General features: G+C 36.9%; 1 protein-coding gene across 12 annotated transcripts in view; it reads right to left on the reverse strand.

Annotated features, from left to right (window-relative positions):
- The window catches only part of BBX (BBX high mobility group box domain containing), a 274,404-nt gene that overhangs the window by 65,682 nt on the left and 182,456 nt on the right, over positions 1-26,266 (reverse strand). For all 12 annotated transcript variants that reach the window (XM_027582505.2, XM_027582499.2, XM_027582501.2 and 9 more), the window contains 3 exons: positions 20,916-21,111; positions 13,620-13,687; positions 969-1,049 (listed from right to left, as the gene is read on the reverse strand). In XM_027582505.2, the coding sequence (XP_027438306.1) occupies positions 969-1,049; positions 13,620-13,687; positions 20,916-21,111 (345 nt within the window). The remainder of the gene's footprint in view (positions 1-968; positions 1,050-13,619; positions 13,688-20,915; positions 21,112-26,266) is intronic.

Below are 26,266 nucleotides of genomic sequence, written 5' to 3' on the forward strand. Positions count from 1 at the left end.
ATACAAAACAATTGTAATTCACAGCATATCTCACACAGTCAGAAAGGAAAGTAACAGATAAGGAATATGTGAGCAAATATGTATTCTAACATTCTGGTGGTATCAGCAAGGCATTTATATATAATAAACAATGTCTGAAAAGGAATGGCCTCTGCCTTTGTGAATAGTAGTTTTGCCAATGAAATGTTGAGAACCACCAGGAAAGGGTACTGGAGAGGAAAATAATCTGAAACTAAAAATATGCTCTTTGTGCAAAATCTAACATAAGGGCAAATGTAAGGAAGGATGACAGTAAGAGAGAAGGTCTAGTAAAAGACAATTCAAGTGATCAAGTAAAGACCACGTGGGTTAAGGTTTAAGAAAATTAATGATGGCTCCATACTGAGTTCTGGGGTAAACGAAGATATCTTGGGAAGCAGTCTTAACCTTATGGACTTCATATTAAGAATAGATAATATGCTTTCCTACATCATCTCTGAAGCAATGTTAGAAACATATTGAGTCAAACAGGTCTGACACAAGACATAAGACTTTGAAAAATGCCAAATGCATGTTAACATTTCAATTAAGAGCAAAGTGTACTTAAAAAAAAAAAAAAGGAAGGCATAGCCAACAACCATGAGTTGATTCTACCTTCTGATTTAACACTGATAAATTAATAGCTAATAAATGACTAAGTTCTAACAATAATTCAATTGTATCCTTAATTTTACTATCCATAAACAAAAATTAGTGGTACAGTTTAAATGTAATAATATTTACTATGACTTAATAACAAGGTTCTATAGACATAAAGTTATTCCTTATTTAGGAGACTCTAGAGTTCCAAAATTTCTCAAAATTTGGTTCTCTTTTCTCATCTATGTTTAGTGAGCTAAGGAGAGTTCTTCATTGCTTTAAGTTACTGCCATCAGTTTAAATTTAAGCTCACATTACACGCTCATTAAGTATGAACTGTAATACATTACCTCAGCAAACTGAAACAATGGGGACTTCTGACGTAATTCAGGGGATTCCGAAACATCCTGCCTACAAGCGCCAGAGGATATCTGAAACAAAGAAAGATGGTATGAGGCATCATAGGGATGGTTTCTGGAAGACAACAGATGACAAATGCCACCTGAAATATTCCTATTTGAGGAGAGAATAGTTTTCATTCCCTCAACTGAGGCAACTTATGACAGAACAGCAGTTATAGTCTGCAAAGCTTTATACAAAGTGCCATCCAACAGTCAAATAATGCAATAAAAAGCAGGAGATGGACAAGACAATGCATTTTAGAAAAGTTAATATACATCGAAGAGAAATTTCTACAACAATGCCCATCTGATCTCTTGGCTTTCTGCCACCAATTCCAAAAAATATCTACTTCTTTCACGTTCTATGTTTCCCCAATGTTTTATATCACCTAACTACATGAAAACACAAATGGGATTTGATAATATAAACCACTGGGAAAATAAAACTAAAGTCAAATTCGTGTTTTCTAGGTGTTCATGTGTTTATACACAAACCCTAATCATAGAGAAGTTAGTATTTACCTAAGAATAATTTCTTTTATAATATATATTTACTTTTGCACTATTCACTACTTTGGGTAAACATTTAGTGCTCTACAATCTTCATTTGCGATCTTTATTACTAACAACAGTTATAGAAATGCCACTGGATTTTTAAAAAAATTTTGTTATTAATCAAGTACTCTTGTCAGGACACACATTTCCTTCTTTTATCTCATTGCTATTTCTGACCTATTTCTGCATTTGGGTGACATAATTATTTAGGAAGCCAAATGTAATTCAAAAGTCTTGAGAGTCACAGAATATTGAGAGAATGGTATCATTACTCCTCTGACCCTTTTTACAGATGAAGGAACTTAGGACCAGAAAAGTAAACAACACCTCCCCTCCCCAACATTCAATAATCCCCTTAATTTTACTTATCACCACAAAACATAAACATTTGTTTATTGTCCATCTTCTTCCTGGGGCTCTGTTTAACAAAGAATGCTCAACACTGCCCGCTCACAATGTCAACAAGCATTTTTTAAATAAACTAAAAAAAAGTTTGACATGTCTTCTAAATCCTAAATCAGTGTGTCCTCTCAGTTCTCCTTCCTAAATGACAAGGTTTGGAAGTCTTAGGGAAAAAGTTATCTTTTACCATAGAGGAAAAACAAGTTAAAAATCGTTTTAAATAAGCATGTTTCTGACAGGGACACCTGGGTGGCTCAGTCGGTTAAGCATCTGCCTTCGGCTCAGGTCATGATCCCAGGGTCCTGGGGTCAAGCCCTGCATCGGGCTCCTTGCTCAGCGGGGAGCCTGCCTCTCCCTCTGCCTGTCGCTCCCCTCTGCCTGGGCTCTCTCTCTGTCAAATAAATAAATAATATCTTAAAAAAAATTTTTTCTGACAATAAAAAAATCCAAGTTCACTGTTGCAAATCCGAAAAAAAAAAAAACCAAAATACAGAAGAAAAATCATCTACAATGCTTTCTGCAAAAGCACCACTAATACTCATAAATATTCTCCCAGTTGTATATGATAACTTCAGCAAAAACGAGATATTGTAGTAAGTTAAAGAATGCTTTTTTTAAACAATACATAATTTTTCCTATGTTAGTAAACCTTTTCCAATGTAATTTTAAGAGTTTCATATGATTATGTTAGGTGGCTGACTCCTACAGAAACAGCTTTCACCCAGATTGTTCCTAAAAATGGAGTTTCTTACTGAACCTCTTCATTAGAGACTAAAGATGTGTTTCTCTAACATTGTCATAGGCCATTGGGCAGGAACCAGTGTTAGAAATTTTAATTGTCACCTTTGTATCTGAAAGAGTAATGGCCACCTTCTTCCAGTGATGAACTCCAGAGAAGGTGCAGAAGCTTTCATTCATTTGCCACCTGTGGTATGGCCGCCAAAGACTGGCTGTCACTTAACTATTTGACAAATTGTATGCCAAATGGCCCAATGGTGTTTTTATTTGCTTACCAAGAATTTGAAGCCCTAAGGAGACACAAAATGCCCTAAAAAGAAGGCCAATGCATTCTGAAATCACTAGTCACAAAGAATTCCTTCATTGAAAGGACTACTTGAACAAAATTTAGCTTTGTTTAAGAATGATGAAGAAAAATCAATACTATCTTGGTTTGTAAAGAAATCCTTTATGTGTAGCTCCTAGATACCTTGGTAAATAATCAAAATTTCATTTAAAATCAAGCCCAGGATTAAATTAAAATTATGAAGTGTTTTAAAATGTAATAATATAGGGCACCTGGGTGGCTCACTTGGTTAAGCGACTGCCTTCGGCTCAGGTCATGATCCTGGGGTCCTGGGATTGAGTCCCACTTCAGGCTCCCTGCTCAGCGAGGAGCCTGCTTCTCCCTCTGACCACCCCCCCCCATGTACTCTCTCTCTCATTCTCGCTCTCTCAAATAAATCTTTAAAAAAATAAAATGTAATAATATAGGTTGCACATGTGACATAATCTACAAAAGATATTTGGAATCAAATATATTTAGGGTAGCTACACTGCATAAAGTCTACATAACATATATTCTTACTTCAGATAGGTATTTCATGATACACGAGAAAGTTATCAGTTATGAGGAAATTAGTTACCCTATGACTTAAGAGTTCATATGAATTATAAGAAGAAAAGTCAACCTTCTCTTCAAGTGCTGTTTATAGATTATTTGGCCATAACTACACAAGTCACAAAATATTAAAGTTAAATGAGACCCTCTGCAAATCATTATAATGGATGGTCATAAATAAAACTTTCTATTTGAATATATAATACAAATGTAAGTAGTTAAATCAAGGCAACTGTAATCCTCCACACGTTGTATTAATTGGGCTATGAAAGCAAAGAAGTCTATATACGCATGTTTGTGCTCACCATGCACCTGATACATAGATGTACAATAAGTATCTGTTGACTGACTTGATTCTGTGTGTGTATGGATACACAGAATCTCAATGACCTGGCCAGGAATCAGACAACAAAGACGGACCAATGGTTAAAATAGCAGTAACAGAATCACTAAGGCTATGCATCTTACTCTAAGACGTCTGACAAAATCCAGTTACTCTTTACTCAATAAGTTTAAGGCATTAGTTACTCTTAACTTTAAAGCCCTGTGGACTTAGCATATATTTTCAGTGTACTGTAAGGGAAACAGCACAAAATTAGGAGCCAGGAGAACTGGGTTCCTACTAGCTATGTGGTTACGTGCCTCTCTGGTCCACAGCAGAATCAGAAGCCGCAAATGAGAAAGGGCCCTGAGTAGGGATAACAGGAAGAGGGCTGCAAAAGAAACAGTAACAGCAGCAAAAGCGGGGAGAACACAGAAAAACTGTGAAGAACACACACAAATGTTTTATAAAGCACAGTAGTCTATCTAAAAGAAATTAAAGTAGAGCAAAGAGTCTCAAAGTGTCTCCTGAAGGCTTCGGTTCACTGCAGTAATTAATATTCATAACTATGGTTCTAAGTTGTCAAGATAAGGATAATTATAAAATATAGCCTTTATTAAAAGGCAGAAATGCGTGTGATACATGCTAGGCATATTTCCATCAAAAATCTAAAAATGTAAATATGGCTCAATGATATGGAAAATGTATGTATGTAGAAATTCATTCTTGTGTGCTTGACAAAGAAGGCATCCGATGCAGAGGTGAACATTTGTGCATGTACTGATAAATATACACATTTGGTAAAGAAATCTGGGATTATATCCACATAAAAGTAAGGGAGTATTTTGCATACAAGGCTCCTATTTAAGTATTAGTCAGAGGGTCCCAGACCTTATTACCTTGCTATTTGTATTTAAAGTACTCCAAATTACTTATTACATGGGGCATGCTTTTTATGGATAAAGATCAATTCCTCAACCTCCATTCCTATGCTGGGCCAGCTTACTTTCTAAATAGAATATACCAGAGTCAAAGATATCACTTCATTAATTAAGAGGAAAGAAAATATACCAAATAAGCAGAGGTTAAATAAAGGGAGGAAAAAAACCCCAAAAGCTGTTCCTAGAGTCTCTGAAATAATCCATAAAGCCACTAGGTGTAGCTATCTGCCCAAGAAACAAACAGCTAAAGGGATTTTTTTTTTTTTTAAATGCAAAGTTTTGTTAATGTCCCTTAAATCCAATCTTCCCTTTGATTTAGCTATAATTCTCAATAACCAAGAAAGAGGAATTATTAGCATAATTAAGAATTACAACAAAGTAGTATCTTTTTTCACAAGCACACCTGACATCGTGCAAACACAAGATACAGAAATGTGATCCAGCCTCCTGATACAAAACAAGATCACACCAGTTAGATGCACTAGAAGTGCTTTGGAAAGCTAGGTATTAGCACCAGCCTGTTCCTACTTCACAAGGCGCAAGACTACAGCCCCATACAGCTGGACTCTGATAAACACACGGTCAACAAAAAGGGTAAGTGCACTGGTTTTATCTGAACTACACATTTGATACTCAGCTCCTTCAACAAATATTCAATAAAAACCCACTATGCGCCAGCCACAAACACTGCTCACTGCTTTTAAGAAGCTTACATTCCACTTGTATGCATTATGTGCTGGGGAATAAAATAACTAAGGGACTGTGTCAAGTGGCTTGCAATCCAAGTCAGGGGACAGCTACACAGTTAGGATGTAAGTGCACGGTGGCAGAACACAACGGCAGGGGAAGGCCTCTGAGAAGAGAGAGGCAGCCTTCACTCCTTCTGGGATAGGGAGACGTTGTTGAGACAGTAACATCTGAGATATACCTAGGAGAAGACACCAGAATTGTGGAAATGATGTGGCAGCAACAGGTGGAAAAGTATGGAAGCAGGTGCCCTGTGTGCTTGAGAAACGACTTTCTCAGTGCGGATGAAGGGTAGAAGCCTGGGAGTGTAGTGAGAGATGAATCAAACTGAGAGAAATTTGAATTCTCTGTTACAAAGTTTGAAAAATCAGGCTGAAGGCAATGGAGAGCCAGCCAAGGTTTTCACTCAGAGGAGCGGCATGATGAGAGATAGGTAGTTTGATAATTCTGTCAGTGGAGTGCAGGATGACCTTGGCTGGGAAGTGACTGGAGGCAGGAGACCAATTAGAAGGTTAATAAGATAAACCAGCTGAGATGTGGGGCCCCAATTAAATCAGAGATGGTACTGGCCAGGCCCCAGTAATTGCTTGGAAGGATGTCAGGGCTGAGGGAAAGGGTCTGGACAAGGCCAGGGTTTCTAAGGTCCATTAAAGACTTTCACTGAAAGGGTTTGGGGATGGGGCAGGGGGAGCGCAGGACAGTTGTCTTCCACGGGAGGAGAGAGTTTGGGAGTAGAGGATTCCCCAGAGTTCAAGCGTAAAGATCCCTCCTGATGCCGAGGGCCAGCGAACTGATTCTCACTCTCGTTCAGCCTGACCCAGTCGTTCCTACAACTGGCGGCTTTTGCCAAGTATCCTTCTATAACAGAGTACCTGAGTGATCACTTAATTCGCATTCAATAGGAGATGTTAAATGAAGCTCTGAAATTGTGCTTAAACACAGCTGAATTAAATGAAAGCATATTACATCCAAGTTAGTCCTTCAAAATGTTTTTAAGGATTAAAATAAAGCCACCCTTAATTAAACCTAAATTAGGTTAGAGAGAACCTGAGTACGGAAGCACTGGCTAGCGGACACCGGGACTGAGGCACAGCTGAGAAGAGTACTGGGCTACCCTGGGGGGAGCATAACCAAGTAACACCTCCTAGAATCGCATGCTCCCCAAAGCAAGAGTACACGGCACCGGGCTGAAAGGAGCAGGAAGTCCGGACCCCAGGGCTACCGGGGTAACTCCTGCTCGCCGTGAGTCAAGTTCTATCGTTCTAAGCTCTGCGGCAGAGTACTAGTATGGAAGTCCAGAAGGGACTCCGGGCCGCGTCTACAAGTAACTGCCGTAGCAGCTGGGACAAAGCACAGCCCCCTTCCGCCTCCTGCACTGGGCAATACAGAGACAGAACGCAACAGGGCATAAAACAGGCTCTCACCACAGCACGGCAGCAGCCAGCACCCTTCTCGTCTGTCCTCTCGTTCTCCAGCCTCCTCTTTCTTTCCCGCTCACGTGCGGCCCACCTCTCCCAACTATCTCTGGGAGACTGGGGAGCCCAGGCAAGGCCACCACTGTCTGAAGCAGCGTGGCCTGGGAACTCAGCAAGGACAGACGCCTGTCAGTCAGGCTGGGTAAAAGGACCGGATTCTCTTGAGCCCCACGCTGCTGACATGTGCACGAGGCTGGGCAGGACAACAGGTCCCGTGAAAACGGGCAGTCAACAGTGACTTCACCCAGAAAGGAAGAAAGCTCAAAAAGCCCATTTGCTATTTAATGTAAAATGTCAATATAGTATATTTCCTCATGAGATATGTTTAGAAGTTAAACTGTGAGAAAGGAATGAAAGCTTTGAAGGGACAGGGGTAAGAGTTGGGGGTGGAATTCAGTGCATTTAAGCACAGTGAAATAGACAAATTAGTAGCGTAAGAAAGGCACATATCAAACTGGCTCAAATGTACCAAGAGGTGAGAAAATAATTTTCCCTAGTTCACTGATGTCAGAAATTATAATAAAGACACGTAAAAACTTTTAATTTTATCGAAAACTGTATGTTTTTAACTTTAAACTCAGTGTTTAAAATATGGACATAATCTTTCATTCATTTAACAAATACACTGGATCCTCGAACAACACGAGGGTTGGGAGAGCCAACGGTAGCCAAGAATCCATCTGTGACTTTTGACTCCACAAAACCTTAATTACTAATAGTCTACTGTTGCCCGGGAGCCTGACCGATAATGTAAATCCTGGCACTAGGACTTTCTCACACCTTGGAGAGGCTATGTAACCTCTTTAGCCTAGAGAGATTATCCCCCTTTATGAAATGGGGATAATAATAAATAATAATAATAAACCAACCTCAAAGGGCTTGTTGGAGGATGAAATGAGATAATCCATGGAAGTGCTTAGCAGAGTGCCTGGTCCAGAAAGCATTCACGAAACGGCCCTGTAAAGGTCCAGCACAGGACACCACGGGAGAGGGGAGAAGTAGCCGGAGTTGCAGTCAGGTGGGGACTGAACCACAAAGGCTCCTGGATACCACAGGGAGACTGAAGCTAGTTCTTGTGGGTTCAAACCCCAGTTCTGCACTTTGAGCTGCACAACTTTGAGCAGGTTATTTAGCCCTTCTCTGCTTCCACTTCCTCACTTAGTGGTTTAATATTTACTTTTTTTTTTATTTACTTGTGAAGCAAGGACTCATAGGGTTGTTGGGGAGATCAAGAGCTACTCTTAGGTAATGCATTGCAGAACAGTACTGGGAATGAAGTTCATTAACTACTCTACAAGCAAGTGAGAAGCCTTGCAGTTTAACTCCTATTTTGTTCCTCATCTCAAGTTGCTTAAGGTCTTCTGGATGAATCAAGACTTGCACATTACATACAACGAAAAAAAATTTTTTTAAAGACTTTTATTACAGAGTTTATAATAAAGAATACAACTACATATAATCAAGAGCTATAATGCATAATACTGACAGTAAAAGCAATGATCAGAAACAAGAGGAATCAAATTTGGCTCAAGCAATCAGGAAGAGCTCCCTGGAGGAGGTGAGAGATTGAAGTTATAAACATGAAACAAAATATAATATTTTCGAATTTTAATCATATAGAAATTTGGATATATGAACTATTTTACTTTTGAACAGGCAGATGGTGATCAACAAAATCAATGAAACCTCCTTTGAAGTCAGAAGTATCATGTGAAGAATTTGCTATGTATAAAACCCTATACCTTATTACATCATCAGCTCCATGAGGACCCAGACTTGTGCCTGGGTTTGTTCCCTGACAGGACTGGCATGTAGTAAGCATTAGATAAATGCTTACTTGCCATATGACTGAATGTGTGAAAGATGGCACACAGTTCCTACACTGTTCAATTCTTACATATGACCTGTCTAGTCCCTTAATATCGGAATTTACTATTCATTTGCTAACATCTTCTCCACTAACTTTCATGCTAACACAGCTACTCTGCCAAAGTCATACTTCCTACACAGTAATTTCCACTAGGTATTAAAAAGTTGTCTCCTTCTTGAGCACCTAGTGAAAGAGAATGAATTACAACTGCAATTTCCTACCAGTTTTCGATGGACAAGGAGCTGTGTGTGTGCGCGTGTGCGTGCACATGCGTGTGCTGCCAGTAACGCACACGATATCCTGTAGGACTGATGCCTGATAGATTTAAGCTTTCAAGTTATGTATGAAATGCCTAAAATAACATGGGGTAATAATACCAGGTACCTGCAAGAATGCTCTTCAGGAGAGTTGAAATTGCCTTACAGGTTTTAATTAATCTTCACAGATGTCTTGGGAGTTAGAGGCAAGTGGGTATTATTGTTAACTCCATTTTACAGGATGGAAGGCAAAGAAAAAAGTGGCTTGACCACGACTTTACTGTCCTATCTGTTGGTTCCAACAAAAGAACCAGGCATTCTAAAATCACAGACCTAACATCTAACACACTTTCCACACATTTGAAAGTTTGCCTTTCATCACAACTAAATAGATATTCATATGCTGTCAAACCTTCTCATCAGCTATGATTACTCTGCCTAACTAATTACATTTTCTATTACTCCCCAAACCACCCCTCCTTCTGTTCTAGTCAGGACTTTCTGGCACTGACTCAGCCCTGATACTGAGTGTGGTCCTTTCCAATACTGACCAAAGCTGCTCTCTATTTATGTGTCAAGTAACAAGTCTCCTTCATAGCCTCTGAAATACAGCACTCCCTGCCTTTATTTCTTAAATTTTATTTAGCTTTGCATTTTTATTAAAGTAACAAATATAATAGGATAGACGATTTTTAGTCCTGGAGATCATTTCTCCAAACTCTAGATCAAATAATAATTATAAACTTTATTCATTGCCTTTTCATCTTTAGATAGTAACTCCCTGATATGAAATGTAAGGGCTTACCTCTCTTTATGTAACTGCCTTCTCTTTCACTCTTCCCGGAGTCTGATGAGAATGTGATTGTCATGTAGAACAGATTGCCTCTCACCTCCACTGCAGCCCTCTGCAGGCCTATTTTCGGCTGATCCTTATCCTGTATTTTACTGATTAAACAACTTCCATTTGGCTTCTGATTTAAATATGTTTGCTAAAATTTCATATTCATTGGTAACATTCTTTCCGTTTCCCTCACTATTATGGGGTATTTCTTAGTGAGACTTCCGTGTTTACATTTCACCAAGTCTCAACAGAGACCAGCTTAGTGTGTAGCTGGGGGGGGGGGCGGGGGCTCACTCCTTTATGTGTGTCCTGCTAATACATCTATTTTGCTTCCCCATCCATAAATGAATGACAAGCAGTTCAATGCATTTCAATGTACTCTGGATATAAAGGAAATACAGGGCTAACCATTTATGTGAAAAATAAAAGAACCAAACAGACTGTAAATACAAATGCCATCCCTTTTACTCATCAGAGAAAAAGTTAGCACAATTAAAAACTAAGCCTGCCTCCCTAACAGTAGCATGTACAAATGTACATTTAATAATGCTGCAAACTTATTATGGCAAAATCAGAGTTAATCAGAAGATTCAGGAAAAAGAAAACTCAAACATTTTCTTTGTCATTTTCCCACTGATAGCTCAAGAACTTATGATTTCTCCCTAAAGACTCTAAGAGCAAGTCAGGTAGATCCAGGAAATATTACAGGACAAAGAAGCTTTTAATCTGGAATTTTATTACTTTAGATATTAGAAGATATTCAGATAAATTATTTACTATTCTGAAAATTTATTATTTACAGCAAGCCTCTATGCCTTCTAGAATTATTTTTTTAAAACAACTATTACCTATATTAAAATTTCTACATTTAAAAATACAGACTTTTGAGGATTTTTTCCTATGTAGTTAGGTTTCAGGTTAATGAACAAAGGAAAATCTCCTCCCTTTAAGAATAGTATTTCAGAATAAGAATTCTGTCATGGCACTTAAAAAAGCCGTTATGATTAGACTTTCTCTGTGGCAGAATTTTTGTAAAATGTCACTTTATTTGACTGGTCCTACCTAATAGTATAAACAGATATCACAGTAATTGTTCCAAATGTCAGCAGTATGAAATTTCTGTAACTCTCTCTCCTTATCTCATTACCCTGATAATTTTCTTGGGAAAATGTAAGTACATATTTGCTATATTTGTCTTATGTTCGTCATCTGTCTATGTATCTAGGCCCCTAACATTCTACAACCATGTTTACGTATTTAGAATGAGACAAGATTTTGCAAAGAAAACAGATGCTAAATGAAGTCTACTGATGATATGTATATGAACTCTCAAAATCAACCATATTTAGACACAGGTTAATTCTGTACAACACTCACTGCTTTATTGTTTCAGTATCTCAAGATTAGTTACCTAAATATACCTCTGAGATGAGAAGTAGGAAGTAAGAAGAAAGGAGTGGTTCTTCAAGACCTAATTGCTGGCAACTTCTTCCCTAGCATAGATTCCCTTCTCTAAGTAATTTACCTTTATAAATTACCTTTATAAACTTCTTTAGCTTGAGAATTCTCAAAACAGTTCCCCTTCCTCAGAAATAAAAAGTTGACCACTGTTTAAATTACTCATGTCAAAAACCTGCTGTTCTTAAAGGGAGAACTTCTCCCTGAAAAGAGCCCAGGAGGCAAACTTTAAGCAAAAAGGGGGGAAAAAGGCAGTCCTTTCTTTGCCTATCTGTAAGTTCTATAGATGTTTATTTATTTACCTGTGTTCTAGGAAGTTAGAAAGAATGGTAACAGAAGTTGGGAAGAAAACACCATTATAATATAATCTGTTAGAAAAGATGTTGACTTTCACAATATAGAACATTCTTGGAAATCATGAGTCACACTGTGTTGAAAGGTCAAGTGTGCATTATTATTCCAACATCCACCTTTTGGAACATGCTTGCGATACTCTATACCTGAGAGTCAGTCTGATTGCTATTAAGTAGCCATGTGTTAGAAAGCGAAATGATTTCCGAGAATTCTATTGTATTAGGAAGTAAAAACATGCTGAATAATGAGTATGCAAATGTATAAAGTGACATGTTTATTTTTTTCAGCTTAAGATTAGTACAATGAAAATAACTACCAGCACACCGGTTTACACATTCTTTTGCTATCCTAAACTGAATGGAGTCAAAATAATTATGTTAAATTGAATATATGGTCAACTACTATGGATCCCAAATGTAAACTATACATAATAATGGCCTTTGTGAAGGGGGCGTGGGTGGCTCAGTCCTTAAGCCTCTGCCTTCAGCTCAGGTCATGATCCCAGGGTCCTGAGATCAAGTCCCAGATCCGGCTCCCTGCTCAGTAGGGAGCCTGCTCCTCCTTCCCCCCTCCCCCTGCTTGTGTTCCCTCTCTCCCTGGGTCTCTCTCTGTCAAAAAAATAAATAAAATCTTTAAAAATAAATAAATAAATAAAATAAAATGCTGCCAAGGGGCACCTGGCTGGTTCAGTCGGTGAAGCGTCTGCCTTAGGCTCAGGTCATGATCCCAGGCTCCTGGGATAGAGCCCTGCATCGGGCTCCCTGCTCTGCAGGAAGCCTGCATCTCCCTCTCCCACTCCCCCTGCTTGTGTTCCCTCTCTCGCTGTGTCTCTGTCAAATAAATAAATAAAATCTTTTAAAAAAATAATGGCCTTTGTGCTATAAATATCTTACATGGTATCTTCTAAAATCACTATTTGAATAGGAGTCAACTGTACTCCATAGGCATACTCATAACTTTAAAAAAAAGTAAAATATATATATATATCTTCAGTAGAATTGAGCTGACTGCTATTTGACCATAAATAGCGACGCTGGTTGGGACTGAAAAGTCTCCATCTCAGGTACCTGAGTGTGGTAAAATAATATGACCTGCAGGTTAATTTGTCTGGCCTTTGTTAAATGAGATTGGAAAAGAGAGAAATTCCACAAATGCAAACTATGCATGGTTAACTGCTATGACCTGCCCATCAAAACCATACCTAAAATATTTTGTAAAAGCAGCCCAGTAACCACAAGGAAATAAGAGATCATAAAACCAAGGTCATGAGGGCCTGGGTCCTCTTAATTTTCCATTTTAAAGAATAAAACAATCTTGGAATGCCATGTTTCAAAAACAGCAGTTTGGATTTATTCAGGTACCAGAGAAACTGACAGTTAAACTCTCATCTTTTCACTAGCAAGTCTACAAGAGAACATCAGGGTATGTTATGAATAGAGGGAATGAATCATAGGACCCACGCTACAGACCCATGACACAATCGTGGCAAATGCTAATTATCTGTACATTCCATTTCTTTCTCTTAGGTTCACAGAACCTCAAAAAATCTGCTCCTAACTTCTTAATTTGCATCCTATTGGGTTTATTTATACCACTTCTGTTATACTCAAGGCACAATACAAAGCACATATAGATCTTGACGAAAAAAGAAAAAAGATAAAGTCTGCTCATGAGCTATAAACAGTGAAACTACAGAACCAAGAACATGAAAAGAATATAAATGTCTGTGTTTTCAAGCCCCAGCGTGAGGACCAGCTTACCTCAGGTGTGCCAAGAGCATGTTCTCCAGCTAAAAGCAGCATGCTCAGGCCTCCCATTTGAGTAGGATCTAAAAGTCAAAAACAAATAAATCATCAATTTACAAGCATGAAGTACATATAATCCACACAGAGTCAAAAAGGAATACTTGTTAACAAAGACTCGAAATCCAACAGAACCATATATAACTTGTCATAGAAAACTTTCAAAACTCTTCATATAGCAATAATCCAGCATGTATGTAAGTACTCATACTTCTGTGAGCCTTTTAAATCCTCCTATTGTCCCACCATTTCAACATAACCCTTTCTTCAATACCACAGCTGTTTATAATATGAATTATCTCCTAATGTGATGTGTCTTGCCTTAATGAATGGCGAGTTTCAGTGGATTTGCTTATGCTTGATGTCTAAGAAGTTTGAGATTCTTATTCTCAAATTATTATTTCTACTATGTAAAACTAGGATGGATAAAAAGTACCAGGCTATATAAGAAACTAGAGAACAGACAGAAATTTTATAAATGAGTCTTCCAAAATCTAGAGGGCTTTGTTCAAAAATAATCTTTCTTGAAAACTTTCACAAACAAATTTAAATTAGACAATGATGTATTTTTGATATTTTAAATCTTAGGGGTATAGTCAGGTGCTTCCTCGAAATACTTTTTGGATTTAAAGTGAATCCTTTTTATATTACTGAAGGCCTTTGTTTTCATTCCTTCAATAATCAACAGAAACAAAAAGACAAAATAAAAACAGCAAAGCAGTAGATCTACAACCCAGGGTTATGACTAAACAAGTATTAAAGAAAATAAGAAACCTATATCCCTTAAGGTTGGGGACTCAGTGCTTGTCCTCATGCACACAGGTCCAATATATGCATTTTTAATTTTAGGAATCTCTCAATTGAAAGTGAGAATCAGGTATACTGCTGCCTGAAGACATGCAGGGGTTTTTCTCTTTTTTGTTTAAAGATAGGAACTTAAGTATATCTTTGGAAACGATTTGTCTTAACTCATGAAGCCACTCTGATTACATCTTATACACAGTCAAATTTTTTTTAAAAATTGAAAGAAGAATCTGCAAGTTATTAAAAAAGAAAGAATGAAGGGGTGCCTGGGTGGCTCAGTTGGTTAAGCAACTGCCTTTGGCTCAGGTCATGATCCCAGGGTCCTGGGATCGAGCCCTGCATCGGGCTCCCTGCTCAGCAGGAAGCCTGCTTCTCTCTCTCCCACTCCCCCTGCTTGTGTTCCTTCTCTGGCTGTCTCTCTCTGTCAATTAAATAAATAAATAAAATCTTGGAAGGAAGGAAGGAAGGAAAGGTTATTAGAGGGGAACACAGGTTACCCAATAATCAGGTGATCAAGAAATAGCTCCGTGTAAGAAAGTAGCCCCACAGGAAGAAGCCATATATGGAATACACAGGAACTGTGGTTGTTGTGATGAAGCAAGGCTCTTCGTTGTTGTCTTAAAAATTCCGTCTTTAATTAAATGTGAAGTTTAAGAACTACTGTGTTTGGTAAAATAGACATTTAAATCTATTTAAAATTAAAATGAGGAGGAAATGAATTTAGCAGAAAGTAAAATTTTAATTTGGTTCTCTGGGTAGCTAAATACTTTTGCAGCTGTCATTCTAGAGATCAGGAGGACTGGATGGTTGCCTTCTAATAGAAATAAAAATGTGTTAGTTCAAATTTTAAAGTAAAATAGGAACATGCTTACATGACCATCTATTTGTTATATACCAATGTGACTTTGCAAGAAGTTTGCTGTATAGATAGTAAAACAGTCCAAAAAGTTACCATCATCCTTTACATTAATTTATATTTACACAATGTTATCTAGAAACATCAAAAATATGCACATAGCATGCTTTGCTTTCTCTTTACCAAGAGAACCTGTACTAAATTCTGCACAGCTTTCTCTTCTTGGAAATCATACATTTAGCTGCTTTGGGATTATTCAAAATAGCAAAATGTCATCTGACCAGGACTACTGGAAAACAACAGATTCCATGTTGAGGAAAAGCTTACACTGTCCTCTCAAGGCCCTATGAGGATCCCCTAGATTCAAACAGCTAAGCACCATGTTTTAATTAAAGGCAAATCCATTTGCCTTCATTGAGCCGCAAGAGGCACAACTGGAAACTTCAGAACAATGTGATCCACTATACACTAGCTTAACAAAGACCTGAATGTGGATTACTGACATCTGTCACAGAGCCTCACATAATGACACAAACTCAAGAAGGTGTTTTCCTTCTTTATTTTACTTTAAAGAACATTGTTTTTGTAAAGCTGACCTGTATCTTGGTTGATGTCTAGGTCTCATATTTTTGATTTGTAGGTACAAAAGGCAGATTAATAAACTGTCAAATATGGTGCTAAAACCAAACATCTTTCATAGCTCTCAAAGCTTTCACAGCTTTATCCACAATTATGACTGGTTTGTGAAGAGCTATTGTATGAAAAACGCCTACTGATATTGATTCAGAACTGGGAGAAAAAGGCATGGAAGACAAATGGAACTCAAAGGAATTCGGTTGGCAGCCCATCATCCATATACTCTTTTATGGTCCTGATGATAAAATGTTTTATTATAAAACACTTCAACTGATACAATTTGGGAAGTCCAGAGAGCTCAGCAACACTGCTAGCAAGCAAGGTGAAACGAAAATTGTACAATGACAGCTAAACAAGGACAGAGCTCTGTTTTGATTCTTCTGGGATATGTAGGAGCACCATTCGGGGGGGGGGGGGGCGGGCGGGGGCGCGCTTTACCCAGAATTCTACTACAGACACCTACACAGCAATCACCTGAAGACTGTGTTTCCTCAGAATGCTGACCGTTTCCTCAGAATGCTGCCATTATGTTAGACTGCATTTCTTAGCGTTTATATATGACAACACCACATGCTTTGTTACATTATAAACTACACACTGAATTAACTGAGTTCTGTTTTTAACTTTTTTTGAGGATCCTCCATATGTGTTCCCTTAGTGGCTGTACCAATGTACAAGCAACAGTGCACAAGGGCTCCCTTTTCTCCACATCCCCACCACTTGTTATTGCTTGTCTTTCTGATGATGTTCATTCTAATAGACGTGAGGCAGTATCTCATCGTGATTTTAATTTGCGTTTTCCTAATGACTAGTAATGTTGAGCATCTTTTCGTGTACCTGGTTGGTCTTTTGTACGTCTTTGGAGAAATGTCTATGCAGCGCCTCTGCCCGCTTTTTACTTGGGTGTTTTTTGGTTTTACCATTGAGTGATGGAGTTCCTTATAGATTTTGGATATTAACTTCTCAGAAATGTGGTTAGAACTATTTTTTAGCATTCTGTAGGCTGTCTTTTCACTTTGTTGATGCTTGTTTTTGCTATATAGAAGCTTTGTAATGTAGTCTCTAACTGGTTCACTTTTTATTTTGTTGCTTGTGCTTCAGGTGTCCTGTCCAAAAAAACCATTACCAAGACATATGTCAAGGAGCTTTACTCCTATGTTTTCTTCTAGGATTTTCATGGTCTCAGGTTTCACATTTAAGTCTTTCATCCACTTCATGTTAATTTTTTATGGTTTAAGATATGGGTCCAGTTTCATTTTTTTACATGTGAATATCCAATTACTGCAGCACCATTTATTGAAAAGATGATTTTTTTTCCATTTGGTATTCTTGGCTTCCTTATCAAATACTAGTTGACTGTGTATGTTTGGGATTATTTATGGGCTCTCGATTCTGTTCCATCAGTCTATCTATCTTTTTTATGCCAGTACCATATTGTCTTAATGACTATGGCTTATATATATAGCTTAAAATCAGAAAGTATGAGGCTACCTGCTTTGTTCTTTCTCAGGATTTCCTTGGCTATTCAGGGTCTTTTGTGGTTCCATATAAATTTAGGAGTGTTTTTTCTACTTCTGTAAAAAACGCCATTGGAATCTTGATAGGGATTGCATTCAATCTATAGATGGCTTTTGGTAGTATTGTTTTGAACACAGGATACCTTTCCATTTATTTGTGTCTTCTTTAATTTCTTTCATCAGTGTCTTGTAGTTTTCAAAGATATTTTACCTCTTTAGTTAAATTTATTTCTAAGTATCTTTATTGTTTTGATGCTATTGTAAATGGGGTCGATTTAGTTCTTTTTCAGAAAATCTGTTGTTATTATATAGAAATGCTACAGATTTTTCTATGTTAATCTTGTATCCTGCAACTTTACTGAATTCATTGATTATATCCAATAATTTTTTGTTTAAGTCTGTAGAATTTTCCAAATATAATGTCATGTCATCTGCACACAGATAATGTTACTTCTTTTTCAGTTCTGATTTTTTCTTTTATTTCTTTTTCTTGCCTATTGCTCTAGCTAGGACTTACAGTATCATGCCTGAATAAGAGTGGTTAAGAGTGGACACCCTTGTCTTATTCCTGATATTAAGAGGAAAAGCTTTCAGCATTTCACCATTAGGTATGATGTTAGCTGTGGGCTTGTTATATATGGCCTTTATTATGTTGAGGTATGTTTCTTCTGTGCCTAATTTGTTAAGAGTGTTTATCATGAATAGATACTGGATTTTGTCAAATGCATTTTCTATATCTATTGAGAGGATCATGATTCTTTTTATTCAATTAATGTGATGTATCACATTGATTTATGTTGACCCATCCCTGAATCTCCAGGATAAATCCCACTTGATCATGGTGAATGATTCTTTTAATGTGCTGCTGAATTTAGTCTGCTAGTATTTTATTGAGAATTTTTGAATCTATATTCATCAGGGATATTGGCTTATAGTTTTCTTTTCTAGTAGTATCCCATTCTGGTTTTGATATCAGAATAATGCTGGCCTTGTAAAATGAGTTTGGGAGTGTTCCCTCTTCTCTGGTATTTCTGGAAGACTTTGAGAAGACCTAGTGTTAATTCTTCTTTAAATGTTTGGTAAAATTTACCAGTTAAGCCATCTGGTCCCGGGCTTTTCTTCTGATTACTTTCTGATTACTAATTCAATCTCCTTACTCATAATTGGTCTATTAAGATTTTCTATTTCTTACTGATCAGGTGTTGGTTAAGTCGCACATTTCTAAGAATTTCTCCTAGGTTGTCCAGTTTGTTTGCATACAGTTGTTCACAGTAGCCTCTTATGATTTTGGTATTTTTCTGGTATCAGTTGTAATATCTCCTTTTTCATTTATAATTTTGTTGATTTGGGTCCTTCATCTTTTCTCTGTGATTAATCTGGCTAAAGCTTTGTTGATTTTGTTTATCTTCTCAAAGAACCAACTCTTAGTTTGGTTATAACTTTTCTCTTGTTTTTCTATTCTCTACTTCATTTATTTCTGATTGAATCTTTATTATTTCCCTTCTGCTAACTAGAGCTCTGTTCCTTTTCTAGTTCCTTAAGGCACAGAGTTAGGTTGTTTCTTTGGGATCTTTCTTGCCTCTAAACGTAGGCATTTGTTGCTATGAACTTCCCTCTTAGAACTGCTTTTGCTGTATCCCACAAATTCTGGTATATTATGTTTCCATTTTCTTTTCTCAAGAAACTTTTTATTTCCCCTTTAATTTCTTTTTGATCCATTGGTTATTCTATAGAGTGCTGTTTAGTTTTTATGTGTTTTTTAATTTTTCAGTTTTCCTCTTGTTTTTAATTTATGGTATCATGCCATTGTGGTCAGAAGATCATTAGTATGATTTTAGTCTTCTTGCTAAGACTTGTTTTGTGGCCTAAACATATGGTCTATCCTAGAAAATGTTTCATGTGTGATTCAAAACAACTTGTGAACATTGACGGATGAATGGATAAAGAAGACATAATTATATATATATATACACACAAACACACACAGTGAGATATTATTCAGCCATAAGAAATGAGGAAATCCTACCATCTGTGACAAAATGGATGTACCCTGAAGGCATTTTGCTAAGTGAAATAAGTCAGAGAAAGACAAATGCTATATGATCTTACTTATATGTGGAATCTTTAAAAAAAAAAAAGAAAAAGAAATTAAAAAAAAAAACAGAAGAAATCAGACTTGTGATTATCAGAGGCAGAGAGAGAGGGTGGAGGTAGGAAGAACTGGAGGAAAGGTGGTCACAAACTTCTACTTACAGGATAAATAAGTACCAGGGACGTACTGTACGACGTAATGCCTATAGCTGACACTGCTGTATAACAAGCAGGAAAGTTGTTAGGAGAGTTAATTCTAAGAGTTCTCACCACAAGGAGAAAATTTTTTTCCTTTTTTTCCCCCTTTCTTTTCTTTTTATTATATCTATATGAGGAGACATGTTAGCTGAACCTGTTGTAATCATTTCACAATATATGTAAATCAAACCATCGGTCTTTATGTCTTAAACTTACACAACAATGCAGGTCAATTATTTCTCAATAAAACTGGATTAAAAAACAAAAAATTATCACAATATTGCTCAACCTCCTTTCCCAGGCTCTCCATACTCCAAATGGCTCAATGCTCTAGTTCTGAAGAAAATTTGTTTATAATAAATAATGAAATAGGAACCATTTAGCTCAACACCAACTTCACAGCTTCCACCCTGCCCAATCTCCCAATTTCATCCTGGAAAATCTCCCTCTTGATTACTGCACTGCAGTAGCCAGGAAGACAGAGCCATTTGCAGAATGAATAGAAGTACTTTCTTTCATGGTAATAAATGCTTTAGCATTCTTACCACCCAGAGAGTATTAAAGGTCCCATAACAAATGGGACCGTCTGCAAGTTTTAATTTGCCTGGCTCATACAGGAATGGGGGTGTGGGGGCAGGATGGGAACTCCTTCTAAGAAACAGCTGTCAGATCCATCTCAGATTTGTGACAGAACTGTTCATATTCTTGCCCAGAGGTTTCAAATCCCTCAGATGATCAACATAATTACGGCTTTTTAAGTACCCACAATAACTAAGATACTTACTGGGACAGCTTAATAGTGTACATGTATGGGTAAGCTACTTTGTGGCATCATAAAATTCCCTGAGCTCTTAATCTCCGGTCTGCCTTTCCATAATGTCAATGTCAGAAATTCACATATATATATACAATGACTCTACTACTTGGTCCACACTTCCTTTAATTATACATAGACATTCTATGTATGTTGTGTTCCAAAGCTTTCAGATATGCTATATCTTTGCATTGTTTCACACTGGTTATAAATTTTGCTTCTCTCTCTCTTCTCTCTATGTATATATTACATATATATATATATAACTTATTAAAAATACTACCTAAATGTATTGCCTTGTCCTTAAAAACAGTAACTGAAATAATGTCTAAACTCACCAGCCATTCCAAAGTTTAGCTGAGGCATTTCTTCAGTCTTTGCTTTCTTGGGGCTTGGCAAATCTCTTGAAGAGTCAGATGGGAAGGCCCATAGTTTCTTTCGTGGGTTGACAGTGGGTGTTGGGGATTTCACAGGCTTATTTGTGGTAGGACACCATTTGTAGCCAGGATTTGCTTTCATAAATGCATCTTTATACTATAAATAAATAACAGATAACAGATTTTAATTAATATAGAGATGGAAAAAGTTCTAATAGCCTTCATATCTCTCCCCCCACCATTAATGAATGAAAGAAAAAATACTTTCAATAACTTCTGTGGCTTTACTTATAGAAGAATGATAATCTCAGCTCAGGGCTTTAGAGATAGGACATGGATTTTAACTACTAGAAAGTTCATTTGTGGAAGATGGGTCCAGAGGCAACACATTTGTATCTTTTGACCCATATCCTTTTTTAAGTATCCAAAAAGATGTCTTACTATGGCAGAGAGGGAGTTATTTGTAAGGGAAAAGCAAGGGCTTTGAAGACAGAAAGAGCAGAAATCAAACCCTAGCACCTCCACTTAGGGCTAGAGTGACCAAAAATAGAGAATATAACCTCTCTGGGCCTCACCCTTAGTTTCCATAAACCAAGAACAATACCACTAATACATAGGGTTACTGTAAACTGCGGTGCATCATTTGGCACCCAGTTTAAGGTGGGTATCAGGTGCACATTACAAACTGCGAGTCAATACCAGAGCCAGTAACCAGATTCTGCTCACTGCTTAGTTTGGTAAGTACGCCAAAAATCTGTGCTTTGATGTACTGGTAAGGCAAATGCAGGCAAACTTAAAGCAACATAACCAGTTTTGGGATAAATAAGCTAAGATCAGAGTGATGAGAAGGGGAATGAAATAGGGACAGACTGATGTATAACTCTTCCGTTGAGGATGCTGGACCGTGTGGAGGAAAGAGCACATGAATACCTCGGAGATGCTGTCGGTTCACTTCCAGACCACCGCAATAGAGTGAGTGTCACCAGGAAGCCAGTCAAATGGGTTTTTTGGTTTCCCAGTGCATATAAATGTTATGTTTACATTACACTACAGTCTATTAAGTGTGCAATAGCACCCTATCTTAAAAAACAATGAAATATCTTAATTATAAATTCCTTATTGCTAAATAATGCTAACCATCATTTGAGCTTTCAGCAAGCTGTAATCACTGAACACAGACCACCATAACAAATGTAATAATGAAAAAGTTGGAAATATTGCAAGAATTACCCAAAGGTGACAAGGGGCTATGAAGCGAGCAAATGCTGTTGGAAAAAAGGTGCCAATAGACTTGCCTGACACAGCATTGCTGTAAACCCTCAGTTCATAAAAAAACTAAGTATCTGGGAAGCATCAACATCCCAGGATTTTATAATGAACACATGCGACTGCAAATGTGAACACGTTGAGAGCTATGATGGGTGATGTTGCAGTTAATCCATCACAAACTTTATGTCTTTAAATTGGAGGTTTTGACCTTCACTGACAAAAGCCTCCTTTTCCCTTTATTTTTGTGACTTTCTCCTATAACTCTTTCTGTCAACTCTGTTGCTTCTTTCCCCTTTTGTGTAATAAAACTAAATGAAATATATTTATTGTTATGCATTATACATTGCCAAAAGTTGTATCATCTAATAAAAATGTATTTTCCATGTATTCAATTATTCCATATTGCTAACTGCTAGAAACTTCATTAAATCAATACAATTGTTTCAATCCCATAAGCTTGCCCTTTAAAATAATGCTCACTCCATGTGTAAACTAATTTAGTATACACTCCAAATAGCTTTTTATTTAACCCAACAGGAAAAAAGATTCTTTTGTCCTTGGCATAAGAAAGTATATATAATCCATATAAACTTTTCCATTTTTTCACTTTAAATCATATAAATAAAAACTGTACTGCAAATAATATAATGCAAGTGTTAATAATCAATGGTTTAGAATTATCCCCAAATTATCTTAACTCAACTTTTCCGAATAAGCTTTTTTTTTTTTTAAACCTAAAAGCTGTAACTCTGCATGTTGCTACATGGGTACATGTAGAAGGAAGGTAAGCATAGAATAATGAAAAAAATACAGTTCCACTTTTCTTACAAAAATAATTAAAATAAGGACACAAGGCCAGAGCCAAGCGAGAATTTACCATCACATAGCAGAATAAATTTGGAGGTGACATATGTGATATAAGAGACACCCTGCTCCAGTGCATTCACCTGCATGGGGGATTTACATATTAAGCTGAAGCAGACAAATAGCCTTGCCTCCCGTCTGAAGGTGCAGAGTGACAAATGGTAGGGTGAGGTGAAAATGGAAGGAGCAGACACATGCATCATTATTGTGTCCCAGGAAAAGGCACCTGGACTGGTGTGTCAGATAGAATAGTCATCTGGACAAAAGTCACCACTCTATAAAATGACAAAAGACTTTCAAACAGATTAATTAATACATTTGTTATGAGAAATAAAACAATTTTTTGTAGTTTTTAAAGAAGCAAGTCCGAGTTGTGAAAGATGCTGGACTAGATGACAGATACCAGTTAAGAAGGAATTAAAGTCTCCGCCTTCAAACTTGTTTACAATCCACAATTAGTCCCACAAACATTTTTTTTTTTAAACGCATGGTTCATAAGCCTTCCCCTAGTTCAGGCATGAAAAATAGTTTTGCAAAGGATCTGTGAAAGGGGAAAGCTCCTATGGGTTGAAGAACAGAAGGCGAGAGAAAGACCTGGAGGATGTAGGGTTTTATGGAAAATGATAACTGAGAATTCAGTAGGTCAGTACTCTGTATCTGTATCACAATATTAATCTCGCAGATCCTTAAACTTAATATAAACAAGCAGTAACAAGACAACATTTATTAGCTCAATCAGAAATATATTGAGCAAAAGCATTAAGAATGTGGGACAGAGAGAAAACAATAACACACAGCCGTAGTCCTTTAGGAATTTAAAGCTTCCATGGAAATGTCATAAATTCACGTAAAGACACACTTGAACACCAAGCAAAGGTGGAGGCAGAAAGAGCCTTGGGGTATGAGGATGTCTCTCTGTCCTTGGAACTGGACACCTCATCAATCACTTGCTCTGATTCAACTATAAGAAACAACAGAAAGGCTTAATCATTTGTTGTGATGAGGTTATTAGGAAAGGGATACAGAGAAGGCCGAGTAAGGGAGAAATGAAGACAGTATATAGTATGAAGCAAATAGCTGAGTGAAACTGTTAGCATTCTGGTCAACTATGTGGACAAAAATCCATCATTACAGGATTTAAAGGGCCAAAGAGATAGGCCCCATCCATCTGGATCTCCAGGGCAGGGCTCTTCACGCAGGGAAGGAGACAGGAGTCTGTTTTCATCCAGAAACATCAATCATGGGCTATTGGTCCAATCTCGTAGATAGCTAACCTCTTGCTAAATTACTGATTTTCAAAAATCTCCCTTTAAAATTAAAATTCACCTGATGGTTTCCATTTTTTTCTTCAATTTCCAATTGCTTAGATAACCTAAGCTCATCTACTGTACAGACACAGTTTGTTCTTTATACAAGGTGCTCAGCACATGCTGGTCCCTTTTCCCTGATCCCAACCACCACAACACTCTATTAGCAATAATAGGAAACCACTGTTATTCAGTAATGGTTTAAATACACACCCTCTGTCACAGTATTTTGTCTACTTCATATATGACAATGACATTATTATATACCAAAAAACAAGACTCTATTTATCTTAATCTTTTAAAAATTGGGTCTCAACATTAAATATCTTTCTGGTATTTAATCATTTATAAGAATGAAAATTTGACCTTAAAAAGTACCTTAATGTTAATGAAAAGTATACTAACTGTTCTCCAATTACTTGTTTTTAATGGGGGAGTGAGGCATCTAAAATCCAGTAGTATTTCTAGCTATTATTACAGTCTAGATTTTCTCAACATAGTGAGAAGAGAATGGCAACCCTGGTGAGGTCCAGGAGTAGGGAACGCTGGAAATGTCTATACAAATAAAGACTGCTGACTCTGGTGCAAATATGTGAAATAACACCATGATTGAAAAACAAACAAACAAACAAAACACAACCTGCCAGAACCACGGAGGAGAGATTATACAAAAAAAGTATCTGGTTTTTAAAAAACAGATAAAACACATTTTTTATATTGTAACTCTGCAGGGGTGTAAGTGACCCCGTGCATAATAACTTTTGAGACAGCTGTACCTCTTCACATGGGCAGAAATCATATTACACAAGGGTGGGAGACTAGAGGGAGATGCTTGACGAGTGTCACTATCTGTCCTTTCTTAGTTCTAGGAGCTTTAACTCTAAAACTGTTCATTTAGATAGTAAAACTCGACAGCACTACCTGATCTGAATTACTTTTACTAGATATTTTTAATAGGAAGAAAATTAGACTGTGTTATGTGACAGAACATGAAATTCAGCTTATGGTTTTGACAGAACAAAAATATTTTAAGTTATACATGAACCTTCACGACTCTCATGCTAAAGCCACCCCAATAAAAATTATGTATTTCAAAAAGTGACTTGAATAAGTGACCAGGAGATTGTTTGGTTCCACTACAGGAATGTTATAAAAGAAAAACTAAGTTGGCTGTAGATAAGGTTACTTAAATTGGCTGTAAGGATTATCATGGCAACAATGGTTCATTTTCATATATAAATTTTTTAAGGACAATTTTACTCCCTAATTTAGTAAATCAGGAGAAAAGTCAGTTTTATTAGTTAGCACTAATAAAAAAAAAATCAAAATTTCAGCATTTCTTTTAAAATGTAATTTGTTACCTTGTGAAAAGTAGATAGGGATCTGGGAAAGAAAACATTATCTACATTTCTGAGAATGTATTAATAAATTCATACATTAATTTGATTTGTAAAATGTGTGTATTCTTTTAAAAAAATGTGTTCACTAAGGTTTAGTATTTTCCTTAAACATTTCATACTTTCTCCTTACAAAATAATCTACAGTATGAATTTGTAATTTTTCAAACAGAGCAAAAATTAATTTTTATCTACATCCCTTGAATGATCACCAACTCCAAAGTAATCAAGATTTACTACAATAACATCTTACAGGATATTGGAGTATTAGGTCCCTCAATCAATCTAAAAATTAATATGTGAAACCAATACCAAAATGAGTTTTAAGAGACTCTGTTTAAATTCTCCATATATCACTCGCTGTGGGATCTAGTTTTCATCACTGGCTATGGCTTCCTTATAAAGTCCGTATAACTTTACTTGATTTGAACATTTAAATGTTAGTGTTTACTAACTGGACAGGTATTTTACTAAC

Source organism: Zalophus californianus, chromosome 1, assembly GCF_009762305.2.
Source record: "Zalophus californianus isolate mZalCal1 chromosome 1, mZalCal1.pri.v2, whole genome shotgun sequence".
Lineage (NCBI taxonomy): Eukaryota > Metazoa > Chordata > Mammalia > Carnivora > Otariidae > Zalophus > Zalophus californianus.